The sequence below is a fragment of the Melopsittacus undulatus genome, chromosome Z, assembly GCF_012275295.1.
Source record: "Melopsittacus undulatus isolate bMelUnd1 chromosome Z, bMelUnd1.mat.Z, whole genome shotgun sequence".
Taxonomy (NCBI): Eukaryota; Metazoa; Chordata; class Aves; order Psittaciformes; family Psittaculidae; genus Melopsittacus; species Melopsittacus undulatus.
Genome location: NC_047557.1, coordinates 28,039,269 through 28,064,181, shown reverse-complemented (window position 1 = coordinate 28,064,181; position 24,913 = coordinate 28,039,269). Strand labels below are relative to the sequence as shown.

General features: G+C 42.7%; 1 protein-coding gene across 1 annotated transcript in view; it reads right to left on the bottom strand.

Moving 5' to 3' along the window:
• Positions 1-24,913, bottom strand: part of KANK1 (KN motif and ankyrin repeat domains 1) — a 134,821-nt gene that overhangs the window by 48,614 nt on the left and 61,294 nt on the right. The window contains exon 3 of the mRNA XM_031054163.2: positions 7,949-8,065. Coding sequence (XP_030910023.1) covers positions 7,949-7,985 — 37 coding nt within the window. The 5' untranslated portion in view covers positions 7,986-8,065. The remainder of the gene's footprint in view (positions 1-7,948; positions 8,066-24,913) is intronic.

The following is a 24,913-nucleotide window of genomic DNA, read 5'->3' as shown; positions in this document are numbered from 1 at the left end:
ATCTGTTCCCAATTATAAGATAATTTGATCCTCACCCTAACCTGACCAAACCTTCAAGCCCAGCTATTGAAAACAGCTTCATCACAGATGGGTCCTGTATGTTGAAGGAAAGTAACATGTTGTTATGAAGAAAAAAATATACATGAATACATCAATAAAAAGATAAGACAATTACATGAAACACTTATTACACTGTGAGATAACTAGGGAGGAGAAGAGCAAGAAAAAGGGATGGGCTGGGAGAGGGTGTAAGGGTCACACTACTTACTTCTACAGGAAATGTGGCTTTACAAGTGGGGAAGGACTGATCAAAAGCATGAAAGAATATGATGGGATCTCACACTCACCTACCTCTCTGACCGTTTGAGCACTTAAGTTTTGTCAAAGTCTGTGTGAAGAACAGGTGAAGAAAAATCTCAGGATGCTGTATTTTACGCAGACCAAGTATATGCTATGAAGAGTTTTAGAGTTAGAGACGGGGTGGGGGAAAGCCCTATTTGGAGCTGGTTGATGTGCTCCCCACTCAGCACTGCATGCTTCAGTGTGCATCCCACAGTGGAGGTTAACCACTGTTTTCATCCAATATTGTAATTGTGATTTCCGGATGAAACCAGAGGAGGGAATGGGAGAAAGAAAGAGGAGGATGGCCATAAGTACACTTCTGTCTTGGAGCTCAGAGCTGGTCACATGGGGACATCCCGGCAGGAATCTGTACTCTGTCACCGAAGGGAGTTGTGTTTCCAGAGGAAGGAAATGGAGATAGAGCAGCAATGCCAATGTGGGCAGCCCAAGTGCTCCCTCAGCCCCTAAACCTGCTGTGAAAACATGATACGGGAAGGTCTGCCCTTCTGTTATCTCTAATCCAAAGCCTTACAAATGTCATGGAAGGGGGAAGGGCAGAGGTAGCCATTACAAGAAGCTTCCCAAGGACTTCTGCTCCAGGAGCAACCCTTTTGCAAGGAACATGTCTAAATGCAGGCACTCCGTGTTCACAAACAGAAGACAAGGAGCTGCAATGAGGCTATTTCCATCCAAGCTGTTTCCTTGGGGGACTGTATCCTTTTAAAGGCAACAAAATACCATCCCTTCCCACAAGGAGGAGATTCATACATATTATTCATAAACTGTTTTCTGCAGAACAGTCTGGAAAGGGACTCAGAAACACTGTAGAATACTTTTTTTTTTTTTTTTGCGAAAATAAACTCTTTTGAGTTAAACAGCCACAGAAGATTTTGTGGAGTTGTGTATCTTGAGAGTGGGGGCAAGGAAGAAGATGCAGAATGTATAATTTTTCAAGCCTGAATAATGTTTACTCTCAGCATCTTTCCAGTGGTACATGCTGGCCCTGCTTCAGATCCTTGCCCCTCACCAGCCCCACAGGCTGCTCCTCCATACAGGCACCTCTCATCAGACTGCCACCAAATCAGTTTGAAGCAGTCACTTCCATAACAAGGTCATAGGGGTTTAAGGTCTTCCATCACAAGACCTTAGGGATTTAATCACAGTTAATCGCTACCAGTTCAGTGAGGTTGCAGGGTACCATAAGCAGCAAGGCGTGTCTGTTTAGCCCCTAGAACACTACTGGTTTTAAATACAAGATCAGCCTCTTCAGCTGCCACTGAGGGCATAGAGGGAGCAGCAGCAGGCTACCTGAGAAGGTCCAGGTGCTGCCCAAGGAGGTGCATCTCAATATCACAGACAAGGAAAGCATGCATTACTCCATGAGCTAGCCTGTGTCCCAGAGGAATGAACGCAGTCCTCTGTCTAGGTGAGAAGTAAGAATCTCCTGGGCAGCTGCAGAAGATAACCCAGAAAAAAACACAACTGCAGTAATCTCTGAACAAAAGACAGACCAATTAAATCTGTTCCCTATCTCAGGGCACTTTGTCCTTCTGCAGAGCAACTGCATCTTACATGGCTTTGTGTCTTGGGCCATCTGCTTCCCACTGCATCCGATTTTCATTTTAAGGACTGGGCCATCTGGGCCTATACTGCTATGTCCTTAAATACAGATGACACTTCCTTTCTAACTTCTTCCTGCCCCTTCCATTTCCAGCAGATTCCAAAATCAGGCCTGAAGGGCATTCTTCAGGCAACAAATGTGTAAAAGAAGGTGAATGATCCCTGTGATCCTCTTTGCTCTGATAAAGGCCTCTCACTTCAGCAAATGCAAATCAATGTGTTTTCAGGCTTTCTGCTGCAGTGGCAAATGCACCCTTGGACTACAGGTATCAACAAACAACTGCAGCAGAAACAAGTATTAGTTCAAGTAGAAAGTTGGCATTGTCTGTGAGATCCTCCATCTCCAGCCACCTGTCCTTAAGGCAGATCTGGCATCACTGAATGTACTGCAGCACACTGATGGAAATTTGGATACGCCTTGTGATAGAGCTGATGTGAAATCACTGGAAGCTCACTCACCCTTCGCCCTGCAGATTTCAGGGTCCCACCCTAGCTTGTTTTCATATACTGGGCACCACCAGCATGACTCACTAGATCACTTATGGGTGAGGCAGGAGCAAGATCCCAGTGACAGCCCTGAATGCCATCTGCCCATCCAGAAAGTGCAGGACTATGTGGCAATTCAGCAAGCTCTCCCAATGGCAAGAGTCTCCCACCACCTGCCAGAGCACACCTTTGGCATACACCCATCCCCATCAACTCTGATGGTTATCGGATGGAGGCTTGGAGCTCCCAGAGCAGGGAGCGCGTAAGGAAGCAAGCCCAGGCTTAAATAGCCTCTCATCACACAGCCCTGACTCAACCAAATTGCCCTTGCTTGCATGGCTGATGCGATAAAAACACAAGATCACCTGAGCCCTGGTCATTTGCATCTGTGAAACTAAGCAAACTCAATGCATATAAGGCTGCTAAACTCAAAGCCTGGGGTGTCAGTAGCACCACAGTGGTACCTCAATGGCACCTACCCTGCAGGAAAACAGCAGAGAGAAGATGTTAGCTGGGCTGTTGTGGCAGGCACTTGCAATACTCAGAAGTAAAGGCTCTATTGGACTGACTACTACCTAGCAATCAAACACTTCCAATTGCTAACTTCTTCATGTCTGAATTTCCCTCTACTGACTGAGGGTCTGTAATATTTTCCTGTAATGATATTTTCCTAAAATAACAATGGTGGTAATATTCTGGAGCTCAGCATTTTCTTCTTTAGCATACACTTTAGATCATTAGGCTGGAAATCATGCAAAACTCCGTGAACATTGCTTAAGACTGTACGCATCACGAAAATGAAATCTTAGGAGAGTCTAGCTCAGATATTCCAGTAACAGAAAGGAAAGAGTGTCTACAAATGGCTGGTACATTTCAGTGGTTGTTACAAATCAGCGCAGAAGACATGTATGATAAAAACATTTGCGCTAAGTAAATGTGTGTTCTATTTTATTGGCTTCAATAAAAAGGGTTAATAAGTCAGTAGGGGTTTTCATAATACTTTACAACAGTTGCTTAAGCATTTACATACCAGCAAATGGAAAACACATTTATTTAACATTTGGTCTTTAAATCATGCTGACATTAATATCTCAGACATTAATCCAGGCTACAGCCTGTTGTAATGGCCCCATTTTCTAACTTGTTGCATAGTTGTAACTTTACTTAGGGGTCAAGAAAACTCCTCAGATACAAAGAAAATCTAAGGAGAGGCCAATGGGATACTGCAGAGTAACTGCACATATATAGAATAGCCAGAGGGACACCAGGCTGCTGCAGAGGACCCAGTGCTCCAGCACTATTTGTATCTGCCATCAAACCCCCCACTGTCCCGTAGCCCTGGCTCACTCTACAGAGCAGAGGCAGATGCTCAGGCCTGCTGGCAGTGATATCTCCCTGTCCTGAGAGGCTGAAAGTGAAAGGAATAAACTGCAAGCGACAACCCTTGACATGGACACGCTGGCTATTACAGCAGCAGTGCCTTGCTTTAAGGGTCAAAAGATGCCAACAGCAAAAACAGTAGTGACTCCCTAGGATGCCACTGCTTTAAGAACCATGAAGAACTCTGAAGGAGGTAAAGCATATACCAGAGCTAAACACTCGAGGAAATAGTCCAAATGAATCTGCGTAAGATGTAGTGCTCCTGTAAGTAGAAGCATGTTAGAAGCGAGATGGGAAAGCATGAAAACACAATTGTTTAAACAAGAGCGAGGGAGGAAGGCGCAGACAGAAGGAAGAAAACAGCAATGATCATAAGGAAGAAAACAGCAAGGATCAGGGAAACCTCAAACACCATGTATAGAAAATTAAGCATTTGTGTTACAGCAAATTAAGGAATTGTGCAACAGCCTTGCTATACTGACCCCTGCAGCCCATCCTACTCAGGAAACCTGGAAAAGCTTAACTTCTGTTAAAACACTATGTCCCTGTTAAAAGAGATGACTGACAACTGCGGTCTTTGAATATTGAGCATGAGGTGAGTAGGAAAGTCAAATAAAACGGATGTTTTCATTATGGTTAGAAACAAATGCAATTTTTAACCATTTATCTTTTTTAATCAGACTCCTATGTTTGTTTTGCTGCTTCCTATTTACTACATCAGAATAAACTATACTGGAATTTTGCACCATTCAGTGCCTTTTCAGAATGGGTGTTTTGAAAAGAAAGTTTCAGCAGATCAGGTGTTAGTGAAAGGAATGAAAATCCAGGCAGAAGTATTTCCAAACTGCCTGGTAAGTTTTAGGCTGCTGTGCACTGTGGTTTCTGTAGCTAACAGGAGGACGTTTCTGCAGATACCGCTACAGCAATGTTTGCAGTGCCTCATTAAATAGATTATTTATGCATCAGTCCTAGTAAGCGCAGAAACTAACAATTACTGGAAGTTTCACCCAGCAGTAAACGGAGACGCTAATACTATTTCGAGAAACAGTCATGTCTGTTTTTTTAATTGTATCATGCAAAGAGAAATTAATTTGTATCCTGCACCAAAGTAGCTCCAGTCTCCTAATAGCTCTCCACAGACAAAGGGCATTTTCCAGCTCCTGCTGCAGCTTCTTGGATGAGCACTCCACATGCTCTGGACTTCCACTGTACTCCTTAACCCTGCTGGGTTTACCAGACTGAGCAGTAAGCTCACATGCCACAGCAAACAGGTCTGACTATATTCAGTACCCAACTGATAAAATAAAGCAAATTTTTCTGCGAGACCTATTTGTCTATCACAAGACTTCAGCTACTTTCTGAGCCCAGTCCAAAGTCAGTATCAAGTCTCTAAACCAATTTCCAAAATGTCTAAAACTGAACAAATAAGCTTGCAGCTCACAGACCTCTGTACAATGAAACTGGGAACAGTGATAAAACTTTAAGTAAGTAACAAATGAAACTATTGACAAACAGTACTGAAGTCTAAATCACAGTGTTTGCTATTTACTCACCACATGTGAAGCTCATGAATTTAACAAGATAATGCAAGAGCACAGAAATTTATGATAGGTACTTTCATTATAAAGTCATCACTTGCTTTGTGGGTTATCTTGCATACACACTCACTGAAAATATTTACAGCAAATGTACTTCTAAAAAAATTCTCTATAAAAATGCAAAATCGCTTGATCCTTTCCTGGAAACCAGTTCTGAATTCAAGCATTCCTCTACAGATTTTATCAATGCAGCAGCAGTCCACATAGGCTTGTATACTGAGAAAAATTATCGAAATGGCACATAGGCATAATCATTTAATAGTGCAAGTACTTACATTCTTGAGTTAACCAAAGCAAACCACTGCTCCTTAGTCATCTCATACTTGAGTGCAGCTGATGTGGTCAATCTTGCCAAAATATTCAAGTAACATAAATGCAGCTTAGTAGTCCGTAACAAGTCTTTCTAGTTCTTTTTCCTGTTGCTGATTGATTCAGAGGGTGCAGAAAACACCACCCCTGAAGTTTGTCTTTCCACTCTTAGAGCTCCATGCAATTAAACTTGCTTCAATTCCACCAACGCCTAAATCAGTTCCTGCTCATCCAAGCGCAGGGTAACAAATCACAGATCTCTGCAGCCCAATACTCTGTCCATTATGAACTGCTGAGGATTTGGAGACACAGGCATACATAGCTGCATGTTAGAACGCCAGCCTCAAGGATTTGCAAAACCAACAAGTCCTGACAGTCTCTGCAAAATGTTGTCCAATTTAGTTCTGAATTAAATACCTGCAATTCATTATAGCCTTTCTACGAATAAGGTAACAAACAGCTTCTACCCTGCAAGAAGCCTTGTTTGCATAACAATCCTGAAGCTAAAACTGCATCTTGCATTAACACATCCCCCGTACAAGCATTTAGCTTCTTTTCGACTTGCAGTCAGCCTACCAACTTTTTCAATAGACAATCCTACTGGGAGAAGGAGGGAGGGGGGAGAAATTAATAAACCAATCAGTAACAGTCCACACATATTTTTTCTTTCCTTGTAAGCAGAGGGAATTGCTCTGCATGACTTAAGTTAAAAGCATATTACTAAATAAAATCAAGTTACATGGGGGGGGGTGTTAGGCAATAAACAGCTACAGTTTAGTCACACAGCAGAGGTTTTGAAGTCTGCCTTCTCAAAAGGATTACAAAAGGTTACAAAAGGGTATGGCTTCTTTCTTAGAGAATGCATTTCTAATTGTAAAAAAAATGGATGGAGGAGGAAGACAAGAAAACATCCTTTTTCGGAGGTCTCAGGATTTAACAGCATTGGAAAATTTAACGTTAAATCATCAACACATAATAGTAACTCCAATGTCTTCATGTAACTTCCACTAGCCTTTAGAAAAGACTTACTGTTTTGCATAAATGACAGATAATGACACTCCGTATTTCTAATTCCCGGCACACAAAATGCTTTGCACTAACTAGAACAATTCTGCAGTGAGCACAGTGAATAATTAAGGATTTGTTTCCATACCAGAATATACTTGCAAAGGAAGTTGGTGCTAAAATCCATCAGACAAGCCAACTCTCAGTATATACGTGTCATGATGTAGCAAGCAGCATTTGAACATGAGTGCATGCACAGTGCTGAGGGTGGCTGGGGGAAGTGGAGAGATGAAATTTCTGTTTACATAGGCAACAAAAAAACATTGCTTCCTAGAATATTCAAGGTGCTCCCAGCCACCCCAGCCTTAACTAATAAATCCATTTCCCATCATACCTATATTAGGACTTCTCAAAAGAACACCCACAAGCTCCTGCCATGCACTTGAAGTTTTCCATATAATCCCTTTGTAGCAGCCTCAGCTTTAGTGGGCTAAAGTTATGCTTGTGCAGTGAAGAGGAGAACAGGAAAATATTGACACAACCAAAGGAGGAGCGCTGCTGCTGTGCCGTTATCAATCATTCTGCAATCTTTGCCCCCTCCTGACCCATCAGCCCTATTCAGCAACCTTTGAACATGCCTAGCAATCTATTTCAGAGAGTATCACCCAAACAAAATACACATCTCATTGGGAGCTTCTTAAAAAAATGGTAACACTAAGTGAACTGAACACCTCCTCTTGATGTTTCTTGAGAAATGCTTCTATGTTTTGTTAAAGAGCAACATCAGCCTGGCCAGCGAAGGTGGCCAAGAGGGGCTGCAGATTAGATGTGCAAGAGCTGGTTAATTTCACCAGTTAATTACAGACACAGGATAACAACCACATGACTTATACAGCAAACCCCTAGGCCTCTCAGTGTCTGGTGTAAGGCAGCACAGGTCCTTGAACAACTAAGTTCATGCTCATGCTGAACAGCTGAGTGCCAGCCCTTACATCTTTGCAAACAACTTTCCACACTTTCAGCATTTAAAACATTATTGGGGGTGGGGAAGGGGGAGCAGACAGGCTCTGCTCTACCAGGAAATCAGTTTTCAGGATTTAATCTTCACTGGTGCTCCTTTCCTTTGCTGCTGCTTTCACAGTTTAAGAACAAAGCTTTTTAAAAAAAAATTTAATCCCAAAGTGGGAAAAGTGTTCCCAGTCAGTTACCTGTAGCACCGCCGTTAGTATTTGCTGGGTAGGCCATGTTTGCTCAGTGACACATCCAGAGCTAGGCTGTTAGGTATCATGCAAATGCCATGCATCAAGTCCAACCTGACATGCAACCTGGAACAGACAAGAAAAAGTCAGTTAAAACCATTTAGTTTTAAGAAGTTAGGTACATTAAGCAGTAGGCATTTCTGAGTGCTTCAAGTCTCATCTTCAGTGCAAGCTTCACCACAGCAGTAACTTATATTCCTCTTAATCAGCGCTGCAGCTATCACAAAACCCAAGGCTGTCCTGCTGTCTGAAGGTGAATTGTGGCTCTCTGACAAACTCCAAGGGGGACCATTGCTCCAGATCTGTCCTCAGTGAGGACGTAGCCAGATGAATTTGCTATTGGCCTTGGGGTTGTTTTTTTTTTGCCTGCCTGCAGCTTTTCTGCAGTTTGTCCCCAGCCTCCCTTGCACCAGGGCAGCTTCCTCACGTTTGCTGACACGTGTAAAATTTTAGACTACCCAACAGGCAGGGTTAGAGGATTTTAGGTAAAAAATGCCTATAGAAGAGCTGTACCAGCGAGCAAGGGACGTGTTGCTATTTCCAAGCTCAGATGTCACCCTAAAAAGGTGAGGGCAGGAGGACCCCACCGCAGATACATCCAAAACAAGCATGTGCATCCTCACTGTCTGGAAGACCTGTACCCTGCAGGTCCCTGCAGCAAACAGGCTTTCAGGGTGTAAGGTTTTCTTTCAGCCCACATCTGGCAGACTCAATGGAGAAGCAGCGCTTGCCTGAAGCTCAGGCTGCAGGTACAGAAAAAGGGTGCAGTTGCCCTGGGCGGGTGGCTGCCCAGCAGAAGCCAAGTGAGAGAGAGAAGCAAAACCAGCAGCAGTTGTGTGGCTAGCTGGCTGCTGCCTGGCTCTGCAAAGCCAGCCTTGCTGGCCCTGCAACCAGGCTCCTGTTCTGCCAACCATGGGGCCAACCTGATCGCAACCCTCATCCTCAGAGCAACAGATTTGACTCATCTGGGGCTGCAGAGATGCCTCCTCTTGGCTCTGCTTCAAGTTTTCTACAATCAAAACAGCAATTTCATTTTGTTGACTCAAATAGGTGGAGCTTAGGTGTGTGAAGAACACCCTGCTGCACCGACCCCAGTCGACTCAGGCTGACAGCTCCTCAACAAAGCAGTCACATTTTTCCAATTACATTTGATTTGGCTCTGATAGTACATGTGTGGAGGTATTTAAAAGCTAAGCAGATTAGCAAAGAAAAAGAAAATCCAGAAATGAACTGGTGTAAACACCATATGAATCTGAGTCAAAGGTATACCAACTGACAGAGAAGCTGGCTGTCTCTTAAAACTAACAGAGCTCTGTCACACAGTCTTTGATTTCCCCTTCAATGAACATACACACAAATTGCTTCATTTTTAGTACAATCCTGACATCAATTTTCCAAGAATGCAAAAAGACCTCCATTGCAACTCCTCCTCCCCAGGCTCTGCCATATACCCTTAAATTTATGATCTCTTGTTGAATGGTGGGTAGGACACGAAGCTGTCATAAAGACATACAAGCAGAAAGCTACCAACAACAAAATAAAGCAGGCATCCAACACAGACCATGACGGAGGGAGGCCCATCACAAGATTCCAGGCATAACAATAATTATCAGATTTCTGAAACAATGAAGCTTGGCAAAACACAAAATAGAAGAGCATGTTGCTGGCTGAGTTTGGAGTCAGGACCAAAGTTTGAGATCCGTGAGCTTTAGTAAAGTATTAACCACTTTGTTTCAAAGTGAGAAATTTTAAAGCATCACTCCCATCTCTGCCATTGCTATCAGGATGTATTCTTAAAGTTATGCTTTAAGAAAGGCAATTTCTACCAAGTCACAGCAAATGCTTTCTGAAAAATTATGTGTCTCCCTGTTAAGTTTTTCAGGACAGCCACTCTCTCAAGGCAGGCTGCACTTGGCTGGATGTCAGTCTCTACCAGCAGTGCCCCACAGGGTAAGCAGGGATGAATTAATTCACCCCCTTCTAATCGGTTCAGTACTGCTCTCTGCTTCTCACTAGTCCTGCCACAGGTGTGCTGTCCTGCTTTCACTATATACATTTGTTTTATGCTGCTGCAGCGTAAGCCTTGCACCACAGTAAACCTAACCAGCAAGCACACTGTTTTACAGCAGCCTTGCTATATCAGACTACTCATGTTCTGCCCATCTGTAGCTTCCTGTCCCAGTAGAAGCAAAGCAAGCCCAGGGCAGGCTGCTTAGGAAATCTGACACAAGACTTGCATCCACACTGAAGGCCCAAGTCCTTCAGGGTCTTGCTTTGGTGCTTCTGCAAAGCTGGATATCAGCCTGCTGCCTGAGCTTGCTCTGCTTGTACCACCAACTGCACTGCAACTGGTGCCTGTACAAAGGGAGGTGTGAGAACGTGCACCAAGGGATGGTACAGGCAGATAGGTGAGAGGGAGCACTTTGGGGCACACAGCCCTTTTAGGTGGATTGCACTCCCAAATGAGAGTGGATCAGCCAGTGAACCTCAACTTAACATGTTGCGGCATGCCTGGAAACTCATCATGGATTTAGTATCTGTTAAGCTTCATCTTATCAGTTTCAAAAGTGACAGTCACCATCATGGGCACACATGAGGAGAGCTTCTGAATAACGAGAAGCAAACAGAGTTGAGGTAAGAACTGACATAAAATTAACAAAGACACTGCTGAAAGCCAAGCAGGGCCTCAGGTCTACATTTTGGTGTGCCTTAAAGAGATGCAGCTGGCCTTCTACAGACTCCCTTCTGGGTACACTTCTATTGGTTTCAAAGCTGTGCAGGCTTAAGTACCTCCATTAAGAAAAAAACCCAACTTTAGTTAAAACAGCGATGCCTCTGAGCTTAAATTAATAAAATATTTCAGGAAGCAAATGTAGTTCTACACATAGAAATAAAGAAAAAAAGGATAAAACCATAGGATCTAATAATTTTCTAGCTAAAATATGTGGAAGAATTGGGTTTTTTTTGGGGGGGGGTTGGGGCTTTTTTGATGAAATGTAACTGCAGCTGACAACCTGCCAATTAAACAGCTGTTAAAGTATGTAAAAAATATGGTCTAGTTTAGCAGACTCATGGAAGAAGGGAATTCATACTTTGAGCCCCAGTATGCTGGGAACTGAATTTCTGAAACTGCATCCACGTGTACATGGGCCATTTTTAGAAAGGCAGTGCATGTGATTCCCCAGCCACACACATCCCAGTAGCTGCACTTTGACAGAAGTGCCTTGTGTGGGCCAGGCGCAGGACAGCACTGAAGGCCAGCTGGAATACACAGGAGGAAAACTTAGCCAGCTCTAGAGCAAAGGATGTTCTCCGGCACAGACATCTCACAAAAGAAAATCAGCAGAGATTATATATTCCATTCCCAACTCTTCAACTTTCTGCCCATGTGTTTTTACATGCTCATGCCATGCCTGCCTGTGAGTACTGTGATTTACAGGCCCTAGGGCAAATGCAAAACAAGCAGGGACTAGCTATATGAAGTGTTATTGCTCAATGAAGCAGTTGTTTAAAGTGTTTTGAACTAGATACTCAAACTCTCTTCTGCCCTAAGGTTCAATAGCAGAAACCTTAAACACACATGATCTGCAGTTTCTATAAACTATCGCAACATTGCAGCTTTTACAGGTTTTTCCAGAATGGTGATTCTTTAAGCAGAACATAAAGCATATGTCCTAACCCTGTCCTAAATACAAGGGACAAGAACCTTGCTCCTTGTTTGTGCTGCATCTTGTCAAGTCACCTACACCTATTCTACTGTTTCTGCACCAGAAATATCTGAATACATATATATCAGTTCTGGCATTCACACAGCAGAGGTGCAGACTCCAGAGGCACAGAGCTTGCTGAGAACCCAGTCTCCCATTTTAGTCTGATGATTGCAAGAAAGACTTAAGGCAGTAAACAGTTGAGGTTTAATCTAAGAGCGGTTGTGGAATGGCATGTTGGCAACACAGTAGTTAGAAGAGAAAGATAACTTAGCTCTTAACCCAGAAAAGCAGTCATGAGAGTCTTCTTGTCCAAGGACCACAGTCACATGTGGGAAACAGTGATGCATACACACTTGTTTGTGGGAATCAAGAAGACAGGCCTTAGGTTCCCAGGCAACAGGGCTTTAGGCTAAGTAGGTATGCATATTACCTTCTTTTTTTCTCATGGCATGCAGACTGTTAAGAGTAAATGGTCACATCAACCATTCAACACAAGCTGCAGATCTGCAGATATCTTGAACCACATGTCTGAGACACTAAGATGCTGTTGCTTAAGTTGTGGACTAAAAGTGGAAGCATTGTGAGCAGGGATGTGCAGAATTCAGACAGTAGCTCCCCACTGTTCAGATAGATGCAGTCAAAGGATGGTCCCAGCCTTGCAATTCTGTCCAACAGGCACAAAGCAGTGATTAAGTAGACCTGGGGTAGAGAGATTTGACGGAGCAAGTTGACCCACAAGATGAAGAACTTGAGGAAGAACTGGTACTGCTCCATTCCTGTTAGACATCAGTGCAACAAGACTTCTGCCTGACACGTCTCCCTCACATGTGGGTAGAACTCGATCAGTTTCATTATGCAAGATACTGATAACATTTGCACACAAGAGCCATGATACATGCAAAGCCCATCTAAGCACACGGATGGTAATTTCTCTAGCTGCAAGAAGAAACTGGCACTAGAAATCCCTCCTCCTGCTCAGCCAGAGGGGCAAGCACTTTCCAGACTTGTGCAGCTCTACAGGAAACAGGAATGTCTACAACATAATTCGTACCCTCAAACAAATATGCCAGGTGCAATTTAAATGAAGCAAGGGCTGAAGCCAGCAACAGTAAAAGAGAAAGTATGTGGGGAGTTGCTCTGTGGTTGGTATGTACCCTGGGAGAATGTCTGTGTATCTCACTGATATTTGCTTTCCAATCTCACCCCCTACAGTGGTTGTGTACTTCTTATCTGTATGTTTATCAAAACAGGTGGCCAATAAACTGAGAGGAAAAGTTGGTAAGAGGGATTTTTTATTTTTTAATAATTAAAGCTAAGACACAACCAAGAATGCTAGAATATAAGGATATTTTTTTCCAGGTCAGGCACAGAGCAGTGAGCTTTGGTTAAGGGGAAACCATGAACGATTTTAAATTTCACTTAAGTATTTAACCATGTAACAATTCACCCATTTACATACTTTCTAGAGTGAATGTCTTTTCAATGTTGCATCCAGATCACAAGCAGAAATACACAACTTCAGTTGCTGCTTAAGTCTCAGTAACAGAACAAGATCAGTTGCTAGCACAGGCTATTTGCCTAGGCCACCCTCAAATGCAAAAGTAAAAACTTCTTGGGATCAGTGTTTCCAGCAGCCACTCTCAGGCAGCAGCCTGTTGTGATTCAGCCTCTACCATCAACAGAGATGATCCAGAGGCTATTCTCACTGTATGCATTATGACAGGCAGTTTGTTTTGGAATATAAGCAGGCAACCAAGAAAAGCCACCTCTCACTATGGTATGCTCTTTTCTGCAGGATCTGCATCATGATGAGGGCAAAAGAAGCCTTGTAAATCCTTTCAACAGGCGAGTTAATTAACAAGATATGGCTGTGGTCAGCATGATTTTACGTGCCTGCCTTCCTTGCTCCCTCCACTTACAGCACTGGCCTGTATGAAGTCTCTCTTTACAGCAGAGCTCCAGGCGAATGCTGAGCTAAGCTCTGTTAAGAGAGTGATGGCTCAGAAATCCTGGGACCTGAGTCAGCAAGCTGAAGAAAGAAAAGTCAGAAGTGCTCCCAGCCAGGGCTCATGCTTCGCTTCTGCCACAGACCCAAAAACAATCAGATCTGACTGAGCTTTGTTGCTTTTGAACCACAAACTCCCCAGTACTGCAATGTCAGGCTACAATTCTCAAGTTCTGTTGGAGTTAACCATCAGTCACTTTCATGGGGATGTCCTAAGCTGTCTTGTCCCCCATCTTAAGACAGCATTAGCTGTCTGCCTGCCTTGTTATTTCTCCAAGCAGAGAATAAATGTACAGTCTTCAATAACATAAGAGTCTGAGGGTTTTCTTCTGCATACTTGAAAATGGTCTCCTTATCTCTTGAGCTAAGCTTATACAAAAGCTTCTACTTCCCTCTCCCAAGCCACCTATCTACTTCTGGGGTTTACTGAGCAGCTTTTGGTAAATATTATGTCTCAGGAAATGATCATATATGAAAATCTTTCAAAGGCATTGAATCCTTCTAGCTACCCTAAATAACCCAGCAATTTTCTGGATTTCCCCCATTAGTGCTTGGTCAAGTTTGTTATTGATGACAGCAATGCTCTACCATCAGCTGTTGGGTTTACTTTCCCTTTCTCTTCATTTGGAGTTATCCCAAGGGGGTCTGGAGGATACAGAAAAGAAATCAGCTGTTCTACACAAGCCATGCATTGAGTTGCTGGAACTAGGCAACAGAAGAAGTTCAAAATACTACCCAGCAGATATAAACCAGCATTCAGTGGAGCCAGGTGAGTGGTCAATCTAGACTACCTTGTTTTCAATAGTGGCAACAAGAGATACTATTTAAGGACAGTACATGTGCCTGATGATGCTTCCATGTGCTTACAACACCAACAATAATTGGATTGGAAATATCTTAAGGTATATCCTTAAGGTATATAGTACATAACAATGCCAAGTGCAAGGTCCTACACCTGGGTCAGAGCAATCCCAGGCACAGCTACAGGTTGGGCAGAAAAGAGATTCAGAGCAGCCCTGTGGAGAAGGACTTGGGGGTGTTGGTCAATGAGAAAATGAACATGAGCCGGCTGCAGTGTGTGCTCACAGCCCAGAAAGCCAACCGTATCCTGGGCTGCATCAAAAGGAGCGTGACCAGCAGGTCGAAGGAGGTGATCCTGCCCCTCTACTCTGCTCTCGTCAGACCTCACTTGGAGTATTGTGTGCAGTTCTGGTGTCCTCAACATAAAAAGGACATGGAACTGTTGGAACAAGTCCAGAGGAGGCCACGAGGATAAGGGGACTGGAGCACCTCCCCTGTGAAGACAGGCTGAGAAAGTTGGGGCTGTTCAGCCTGGAGAAGGCTGCATGGAGACCTCATAGCAGCCTTCCAGTATCTGAAGGGGGTCTACAGGGATGCTGGGGAGGGACTCTTCATTAGGGACTGTAGTGATAGGACAAGGGGTAATGGGTTAAAACCTAAACAGCAGAGGTTTAGATTGGATATAAGGAAGAAATTCTTTACTGTTAGGGTGGTGAGGTACTGGAATGGAAGGAACTCCCAAGGAAGTTTTGAATGCTCCATCCCTGGCGGTGTTCAAGGCAGGGTTGGACAGAGCCTTGGGTGGAATAGTTTAGTGTGAGGTGTCCCTGCCCATGGGAGGGGGGTTGGACCTAGATGATCGTAAGGTCCTTTCCAACCCTAACTGCTCTGATTCTATGATGCTTACTGTGTCATTTTAACATTCACATGAGTCCCCTGTGAATTAGACTGGCCCCTTACTGACTCTGCTGATGCTGTCTGCCTCTGCTGCATTTTGGGATAGGAAGTCCAGGGCTAATAATATCCACTGCATACATTTTTTCTAATTTTAAACTGAAGTACTACAAATTTTACTAAGTGCCACTAAATTCTTGCATTGCAGGGCTTGGTGAAGAGCAGTGCAGATTCAGCTTATCCACACTCCTCACGATTTTATAGAACTCAATCTTCTCCCCCAGCTCTTCGGCAATTTCATCCCCAGGTCGTTTCTTGCCCTATTTGTATCCTTTCATGTGCTGTGAACCTGACCATGCAGAAGACCATTGCCATGAACAGCATCTTACTAAACAAATTTCTGCAAGAACAATCTTACAAAATGGTAAATTCAACACTTATCATAACTCTGCTTGGCTCTAACAACCAACTAATACATAGGAAGGAAACCCTTAGTTTTGGTAGTTTTTGTCAAGCAAGTGAAAATTAAAATAGAACAGAACTTATGTGCAGCACACACAGGTTTCCCTAGTATAGGCCAGAGGCTGGACACAGCCTTCCCAAGCATCCAAATGCACATCAGGTCAGCCTAATGGATTTGAGGTAACCATACCTGTCCTCTGAGATCCAGCAGATTAACTGTCAGCCAGGAGTGGCAGCTCTTGCTTATTTTCTTACTATAAGGATAAGCATTCACTGGTAAAAGGAAGTCTTTGTATGGATTCTGCACATCGTAGGTGGCACAGCTGACACTCCCAGAAAAAAGAATACCTTTCCAGAGGAACTGGGCTAAAATCTTTCTTTGTCCAGTGTGTTGATTGGTGGCCTCTGTCTAATACACCAGAGGCATGATCTTTACTCATATGCTGTGAGCCTGAACACAGACAGGTATGTTCAAGATGACACCCATCACATAGCGCTGCAAGGCCCCCCACACCCTGCAAACATTGTCAGACCACCCATCTCTTCTGCAAATCATTCCTGACAACATCACTGTCATCACATTACGTTACAGAATTAAAAAAAAAAAAACCAAAACATAACCCCAGCAATGTCAGGAGGCTGCACAGTGCTGTAACTCAGAAACTAATTTCTGTTTATATTACAGGAAAAAACTCAACTAGAAAAAGAAACACAAGGGTAGAAAAAAACTTTTTTATGTACCCGAAATTCCTAATGAGTGATGTAGAAGACACTCCCTTTGGTTTGTGCCAGTGAATAAATGAGTCACATGAAAGTACATGAATTCAGGCCAGTATGATATTGCTATGTGTTGTAATGCTTGCTGTGACAGGGAGCCCAAAGGATGCAACTGGGCTATCCACATTTTTCTTGTGGAGAAACGGGAGGGCTGAGACTTCCTTGGCTTGAAGGAGTTCAGTCTGATCATTCTTCAAGAGGGAAATGAAACAACATGTGTGCTGAGCAGCGTTTTCACCTGCCATGACAAAGACCCAAATTCAGCACCAGTAACAAATGAAGAGGCTTCCAAAACAGTAGTCAATTTAGGAGAGGATTGAATGCTTACTGGGGATGCACACACCAGCTGCAGTATACCTGTGGCCTCCCAGTGCTGACAACACCGAAGCTGCTGTGCCTGGCACAAGAAGCAGTTCCACTTTCTCCTCTACAGCATATACCTAAACTATCCATCACATCTGTTCACCCAGTGGGACAGGATGAAACACAGAATCCTTTTAAACATTAGAAGTTGAATAACAGTTGTGAAAACACATCTGCAGTTCCCAATACTTTAATTCACTTATTTAAAGTGAATTTAAAGGTAGATAAAATTGAAGGTTGAGATGAATAAACCAATCAAGGAATTCTATGAAACAGCTTATGAAATGCACTATGATATCATTTAGACTTTGCATCTAAAAAAAAGCTGCAAGGATTTTGAGGCACAAACTTTGGTAAACAGAGAAAGCTAACTCTTCTACAAAGCACCCAAGTATTTAGTTATTGATGACACTTTAAGAAACAGTGGCACAAGCACAAAACATATTTAGAGGTAGACAGCCAAATCTCAGTCTGTCTTGTCTTCTGATTTTAGGTCTGAGGAACCTAAATACATAGTCAGAGGAACCATAAATCTGTTATGACAAAAGGGTGGCATGCATTGCAGCCATGTTGCTGTGGGACAGTTGGGAAGTTCAAAGACTTGTCTAGCAGAATTTGCCCATGTAGCTATTCCATGCTGGTGGAATATACCAGCCAAAGGAGTATTTTTACAAGAGACACCTCCAGCAATAGGTCAGCTTTGTCCCCATCTAGCCCTAAATGCTGCGTCCTGCCCCAAATCAATACCCAAATCCTGGTAGTGCTTTTCCTTTTTTAACTACTAGTATGGGTACTGTGGACTCCAGTATCAACCAGTCCTTCCCACACAGAAACACAGAAATTATAGGGGTTTTCCACAGTGCAAATGGAAAACTATAGAGGCAAGGAGACAATATTGCAAGGGCCAACCTCACACATTTCCTCTATCACAAACTTACAACAGAGGATTGTAAAGCCATACTTTCCATGTGACTCTACAGCCCACACTGCCAATATCCGTAACTACTAAGTGCCAGAATGGATCTACAACCTTAATATTCACATGGGCCCATTTCTGTCAATTGCTGGAGGCCTTTCAGAAATAGGACCTCATCCCCTGCAACTTTTCCATTGTACTAAGACCATAAGCGAAGAGCTTCATCTTGGCCAGTAATGACATCCTCCAGGCTGCTTTCCCCTCCTTATTTCATCACAAGTGTCTCCCAGGAACAGCCAGCATGTGTGCATGATTTTTCTTGCCTCCTCCCCTGACCACAGGCTGAGCCTTTGCTTTCATTCCAGAGGTGAGCAGGTTTCTCTCCTCCCTCCTTCAAAGCCACTGTCTCCTAACCACAGCCTGTAGACTGCAAGCCTGCACACTGTCATGGCAGGGTTGCAGGATTTCATGGCAGCTAGAACCCACCAGCCACCTCATCACATGCAAAACTGCAAGCAGAGTCACCAAACCCAAGAAACAGTTTGATCTGGAACTGGCATGAACCAACTGGAGACTGTCTAGCAGCACCTGTGGTGGAGCACAGTGGAGCCAGGCTAGCTGGGTGTCCCCAAACTCTTCCTGCTCAACAGCTCATGGAGAAAGACTTGTCAGCTTTCTGCAAGTGTTATACTGCCTCTGCCTTGTATGCAGCCAAAAACATCATGGTGCATGTGGCCACCTGCAGGGAACTCACCCACCCAAAGGAGGGGACCACAAGTCAGGGCAACGCACTTGTTCCATACAGGGGGTGTTCCTCTCTGCTGGCTAGTCAAACCAACATTAAAAAACCTGTTCCTAATGCTCAGGGACTCTGTCATTTAATCCAAGTAATTTAAGTAAGCACAGAGTTTACACAACCTGTCCTCCTCCTTCTCAGTGAAAGGGTGAGCCAACACTTATATTAGTTACTCAAACCATGCTCATGCCCCTCTTCTCTTCCAAAAACCTGTACAGTGGCAAGTTCTGAGAGTGTCATTGCACACAGAAGTGTGCTGATTGACTAATTGCACAAGGACTTTTCACCTGAGGGAGCCAGGCAGCTGAGAGAATTTGGCTTGTTAGCCTGGAGAAGAGAAGGCTCAAGGGAGACCTTATAGAAGCCTTCCAGTATGTAAAGGGGGCCTAGAAGGAGGTTGGAGACGGACATTTGCAAGGGCATGTAGTGACAGAACAAGAGGGAATGGCTATAAGCTGAAAGTGGGAGATTTAGGTTGCATCCTATGAAAAATTCTTCACTGAGAGGATGGTGAGGCACAGGCTGCCCACAGAAGCTGTGGCTGCCCCATCCCTGGCAGTGCTCAAGGCCAGGTTGGACAGGGCTTGGAGCAACCTGGTCTAGTGGAGGGTGTCCCTGCCCATGGTGGGGAGTTGGAACTGGATGAGATTTAAGGTCCCTTCCAATCCAAACCATTATGTTATTCTATGAATTATCTCTCTCATCTACAAGTTCTTATTTAAAGCCCTGCACCAGTCAGTCACATCTCAATAAATTCGGCTTCCATTCAAATTGTCTATCAGCCAAAACTACACCTCAGTGCTGACACAAGTAGACATGCTCCATGAACAAGGGACCATCTATATCTTATAGCACATGCCAAGCTAAGATCAAGTTTTTTATTCCCCTAAATGTCATATGTATCTGAAAGTTACCTTCCTATAAAACTGAGACAGTAGATCAAGTCCAGCATAAAGTGCAAAAACTGTACCTTTCTACGGAGATCCATAAATGTTACCTTCGAGATATTTTTTGTCAATTTATTATTAGATAGCAGCACATTCATAAAGAAACAGCAAAATAGGATGTATCTTTCTCAGTCACCATATGAGCACACCAACATAAATAGATGGCATTGCATCTTTCACCACTAGCCAAAATCTGGGAAAAAAGCAATACAAGAACTTAAATCTTCCGAAAAGGAACACAGCAGGACTGTCAATGAAACAATGCATCTTCAATGTGATTCATGTGTTTCTTCACAGAAGGTCACTCCTAGACTGGGAACTATGTGGCATGTATAAAACCAAAACTAAATCAGATGTTCTTAGGAACAGAAGAATGGCTGTCATATTCTCTTGCATTATCTGGAGAGCAAAATAAGCTACTGCACAGTTGCCAGTGCCTGCCTACTAGGCTCTAGCAGAGGGGCCCTCTCTTTATTGAGATTATTCTCATCCACATCCCACTTCCCCAGGAAGCTAAGCTGTATTTTGAGCTCTTCCCAGCCACAGTGCCCATGGATTTGTGATAAACAGTCAGCCACAGTGAACAAACCAATACAGAGCTAAAATCAGATCCATCTGTCTTCTTGGAAGAACGGCAAAACGGGAAATATAAAATTTATTTATACCTTTCCCTCTTTTCTCTCACTCTGTGCATAATCAAGAACAGAGCAGCTGAATTTGGTCTGTCCCAGTCAGATTAAAATAAAAAGTTTTAAAATTTACATTCTGTTTTTCTGAGTCACAGCAGAATTTAAAGGTCCCTTCTGCAGCCTGTGTAATTTCCACACAAAGCCTAAAAAATAACCTTTTTCAGCAATACAGATAAACTTTTACTAATTTTAATTACAAATTTGAGAAATGTTTTTACAGAAGGGTGTTACAAGAGTTCTCTCTCTGCCTTTGTTCATAGATACGCTGAAGCTCTTTCTCCCCTGCATTACTTGTTCAGGAACTGCTTGTTTTTGTACTTCTGTCACCAAGGATGTATGTACCTTACTCAAGGCTAACCAGCCCTAATTTTCACCTACTCCTATTCCCCAGGGCACCAGGTCCAGTGCCTAAAAGCAAGCAATAGGAACTGTTACACTTCTACACTTCTATTGAGAAGCAAGAGAATAAACAACCAAAACCGTTACAAGGCAGCATGGCATGTTAGGATTAAAGACCTTTGCAAATCCTTTTCCTCCTCCTCTCCTCAATTTCTTAATTTTCTAAAGCTATGTAATCGCCATATGAGGAAATACTAAGTTTTACTGTTTGCTTCTTTCCACTGCACTGAAATGAGTTTCTCTTTTTTACTTCTCACCATACAATAGCAAAAGCGAACACAGAGGTTACAACTGAATTCTGTTGACACATTTATTTCTAATCATTAACCCATGTTTTGCCCTTTGTTTCTCACAATGTATTTCCAGTAGCAAAACCTCACCAGGAATATGAACAAAAAGAAGGCAGCATGATCATGTTAGTCAGCAGTGAAGTTTCAACAGCAGAAAATGTATAAAATAGGCAAAAGTTTCCTTAAATAAACATTTCATTTTCCATTGTCTGTTTCTAACTGCCATTACATATCTATACATACATACTTTCATGAGATTGGGTACATGTCATGTAGTGTCTTTAAGCAATGCGGTAAATAAAAGACTAAGAAAGTAGATTGCACGATATCTAGAAATATTCTACACTTCCGTACTCAGAAAAGCAGTTCTACTTTCAGGAAAGAAGGCTGCCACCAAGGTGGAAGCTCCCTGCAATCATTTAAGGTGGAGAAACACCCTGTTGAGTGTCCCATGAAATGATTTTCAAAGATTAGAAAAGTACAGAGTACAAAAACTGCTAGAGATTACCTCTGCCAGTACAGGATTACCAGTACGAGATACTATCTTGTAAACAAGGTAACAACTTTTCCAACACAGTGAAATGATATCTGCCCCACAAGAAAAATGTGAAGAGAGAAGAAATACCAAGCAAACAATATGAAGACAAAGTCTGCCTAACAGAAACATTAAAAACTGAAATGTTGAACATTGTGTGCAAATTACTATTTTAAAGCTCTGATATAAGAAGTAGACAATATTTATGTATGTAACTGAATGCTGCAATTCAGGTGTTTATTTTTGCTATATATTAATAATTCTACAGCACAATTAGAATTGGAAAAAAAAATCAAAAAAGATTAAGGTTATCCTCAGTTATCTGAGGACATGAACAGATTTTGGTATGTTTCTTACCTGCTGCCATCACACTGAACACTGACTACTATGAAAACAGGACATTACCAAGAAAGGGAAAAGACTATCTAGGTCAGTTCTTAAATGGTGAAAGCCAGCACTATTTCCCTTCTAAGTATAGCTAAAATTCATCATATGGCAGCTCAGGCACATGAGCCTTTAAGGACACATAGGCAAGCACTATTTTCATCAGCAACTATTCAGAAAGGCATGTGCTTCAAAGGCCAATTTTAAGAAAGGTAAAAGCCTTATATAACAAAATTCTTACGGAAACTTCTTCAGTTTACATTGTCTCCATTCCCACCAAAATTAGGAATGCAGATGGTAAACATGGACAGATCTGAACTGTTGGTCTAGCCTTACAGGATATCATGCACCTTGCAAGTTAATGAGTCAAGTCACCCCATGTTTTTCATGCAAACTATACTCATGGGAGAGCATAGAACTGGATGACTGCAAACTTTATCCTTAACTGAAGTCCTATAGCTGCAGCGTAAACCCTCGCAATGATGCATGCATCTCCCTGATCAACTAAAATCAGCTCTCTGCTAGCTTTAAGAGTATTTATCTCTTGGTGCATAAATCACACAGCCACAGCTGCTTTAGAATAACTAAGTACCTGTGATTACTACTGAGGTCTGTAGTGGGTGTCTTTAAGAAACAGGTGGGGGTCTTAACATGCTTGAGAGCATCAAAGCAAGTCACCAGCCACTACCTTGTATTGCATTTCAGGTACCATAATACACTCTTGAGTAAGTGTGGGAAAGGGAAAGGGTCACTTAGAAGTGAACAGTAGCAGCTACAGAAAGTAGAACACAGGTCTTAAGAGCTATTTGGCACTTCATCTGCCTTAGAGAGTTCATGCAGGACTTGCAGAAGCAGTGGAGGACTTTCAAAGTGTACTCAGAGAACTGCTGATAATTACAGCAGGGAATCCCTGAGACAGAGGAGGTGGGTATTATCTCTCTCTGTGATGTATCCTGCTCCCCATACAGGGAAAGGTGTAGCAAAAAAAGCAGTCAAAAGAGATTTCTTAGCACCAGAGTTAACAGCAACACTTCTTGTTCCATAACTACTTTCTCTCAAGTAGGAAGTGGCCTTTCAAACGAGAGTTATAAAAATGTGTCAGTCATTTCAAGGTGCCCCTGACCATCACCTCTCCATGGCTCAGTGACACTCTTGAACACATGGCTCTTCATGGCATTGACCTCTCCCTGCTGAGAGCTCAAGGAAGCTGTCCTTGTTGCAGGATGGGCACATAAACCCTCACTTCGTATGTGTGGTAGCCTGCAGTGCTCTGGTGTTGCTCACTTACAACAGTGTATCTTGGAGCTGGGCAGTTTTTCTCTCATACTAATAAAGGCAGTTGTGAGTGTGAACACCACTCTGTCACCTCCCCTCCTGAAGCTGCTGTGCTCCAAAAAGCTACAGACACAAACCTTCCCCAAAAGTGCCAATTAGTAAGTATGTGGGAAGGCGAAACCTGAAGAGGCGTAATGTTTGGCGGCAGCAGCTCCCTGCTGGCAAAGCAGGAGCACAGGAGCATTAAAGGTTGTTGGGGTCTTTTTTTGGGTGTATTTCCTTTTCTTTTTTTTTTGTTTGGTTTTTTTTTTAAGAAAATACAAAGTAAAAAATAGCAGCTTTAAGAAATTCTGCTTCGTTTTATTGACTACAGCAATCAACAGTGGCAGCAGGAATGTGACTGTTGGGAGAACATTCAGTTCCACACTGGTTGCAGAGGCAAGGTGGGACAGAACAGTAGAAATTGCTTCCTCTGCATTCTAGACCTGTAAAGACACCAGCCAGCCCCTCCCAGAATCTGAGAGATTAGTACCTGTTTACATTGCTGCAATAATAAAATAACATTCAAAAGCAACAATGAAGATTACACACCTTTTAAAAATATCTCTAGGAATCAGAGCTACTCTTTGCATATGAATATTATCCGGAAATATAAATTTCATTTTATTAAAAAGTGTTGATAAACACTGCATGTTAGTGTTGTCTCATGATGGAGACAACTACTGTCTAAAAACTTGATTAATTTCTCCCTGTGAAGAGAAGAAAGGCCTTAGTTACAGTAAAAATAAACATTGTAGACTACATTTCATAGTTAATTAGAAATTCTGTGTTAATCTGTTTATGTTTCTGAGGGAAGGACAAAAATAAAATCAGAGGGACAACAAGCAGCATGAAGATATTTGGGCACTCCTTCAGAAACATTAGTTTCATCCATTCATCTTGTACAGCAAAATACTGTAGAAAAACATAATTCACAAGTCACTGTGCTCACCCATGTTATAGTGTGCTGTATAACGGATGTTTGAGCTCTTCGTTCTGCAGCACTGGGAAGCTCTGGTTGACATAAAATGATGCACAGCTGAGTACTGAATAGAGCGCATCTTACCAAAGTCCAGTCAGGGATACCCAACACAATTGTCTCCATAGTGCACTTACAATTATTCATGGTATCACTGAGAAGACTGTATGGCTTGTCTATGCATAAACAACTTTTGAAAAATCTTTCCATAAAGAAAAATAGCATCTCAGAGTGAGATTTCAGAATAAGCCCTATTCTACTTCAAAGCAAAACAAGATAATATTCCCAACAACAAATGTTATGTCTGATGCACCCAATGGTGATCATATTTTGTACAACAACTAACAGCTTTTCTTTTTTTTAATCCAAATTTCTTAATTCCAGAAAGTGATCCCATTAAAAAGCTTATGGCATCATCCTCTTTGGTGTCCAGACACTGATTAATGGCAATAAAAATTCACTTTAAACATTCAAATCACAACACTTAAAACCTGTTTGTGGAACATTATGAAGGAATTACATTTTCTTTTCAAGTTCTAGGGTCAAGGCTGGCGGCTTCTGAGCACCATCAGATGGAACCTACGCATTTCATTCCCAAACTTGCCAGAATCCATCAGTGGACACAGCAATGCATACCTCTACAGAGCATCCAC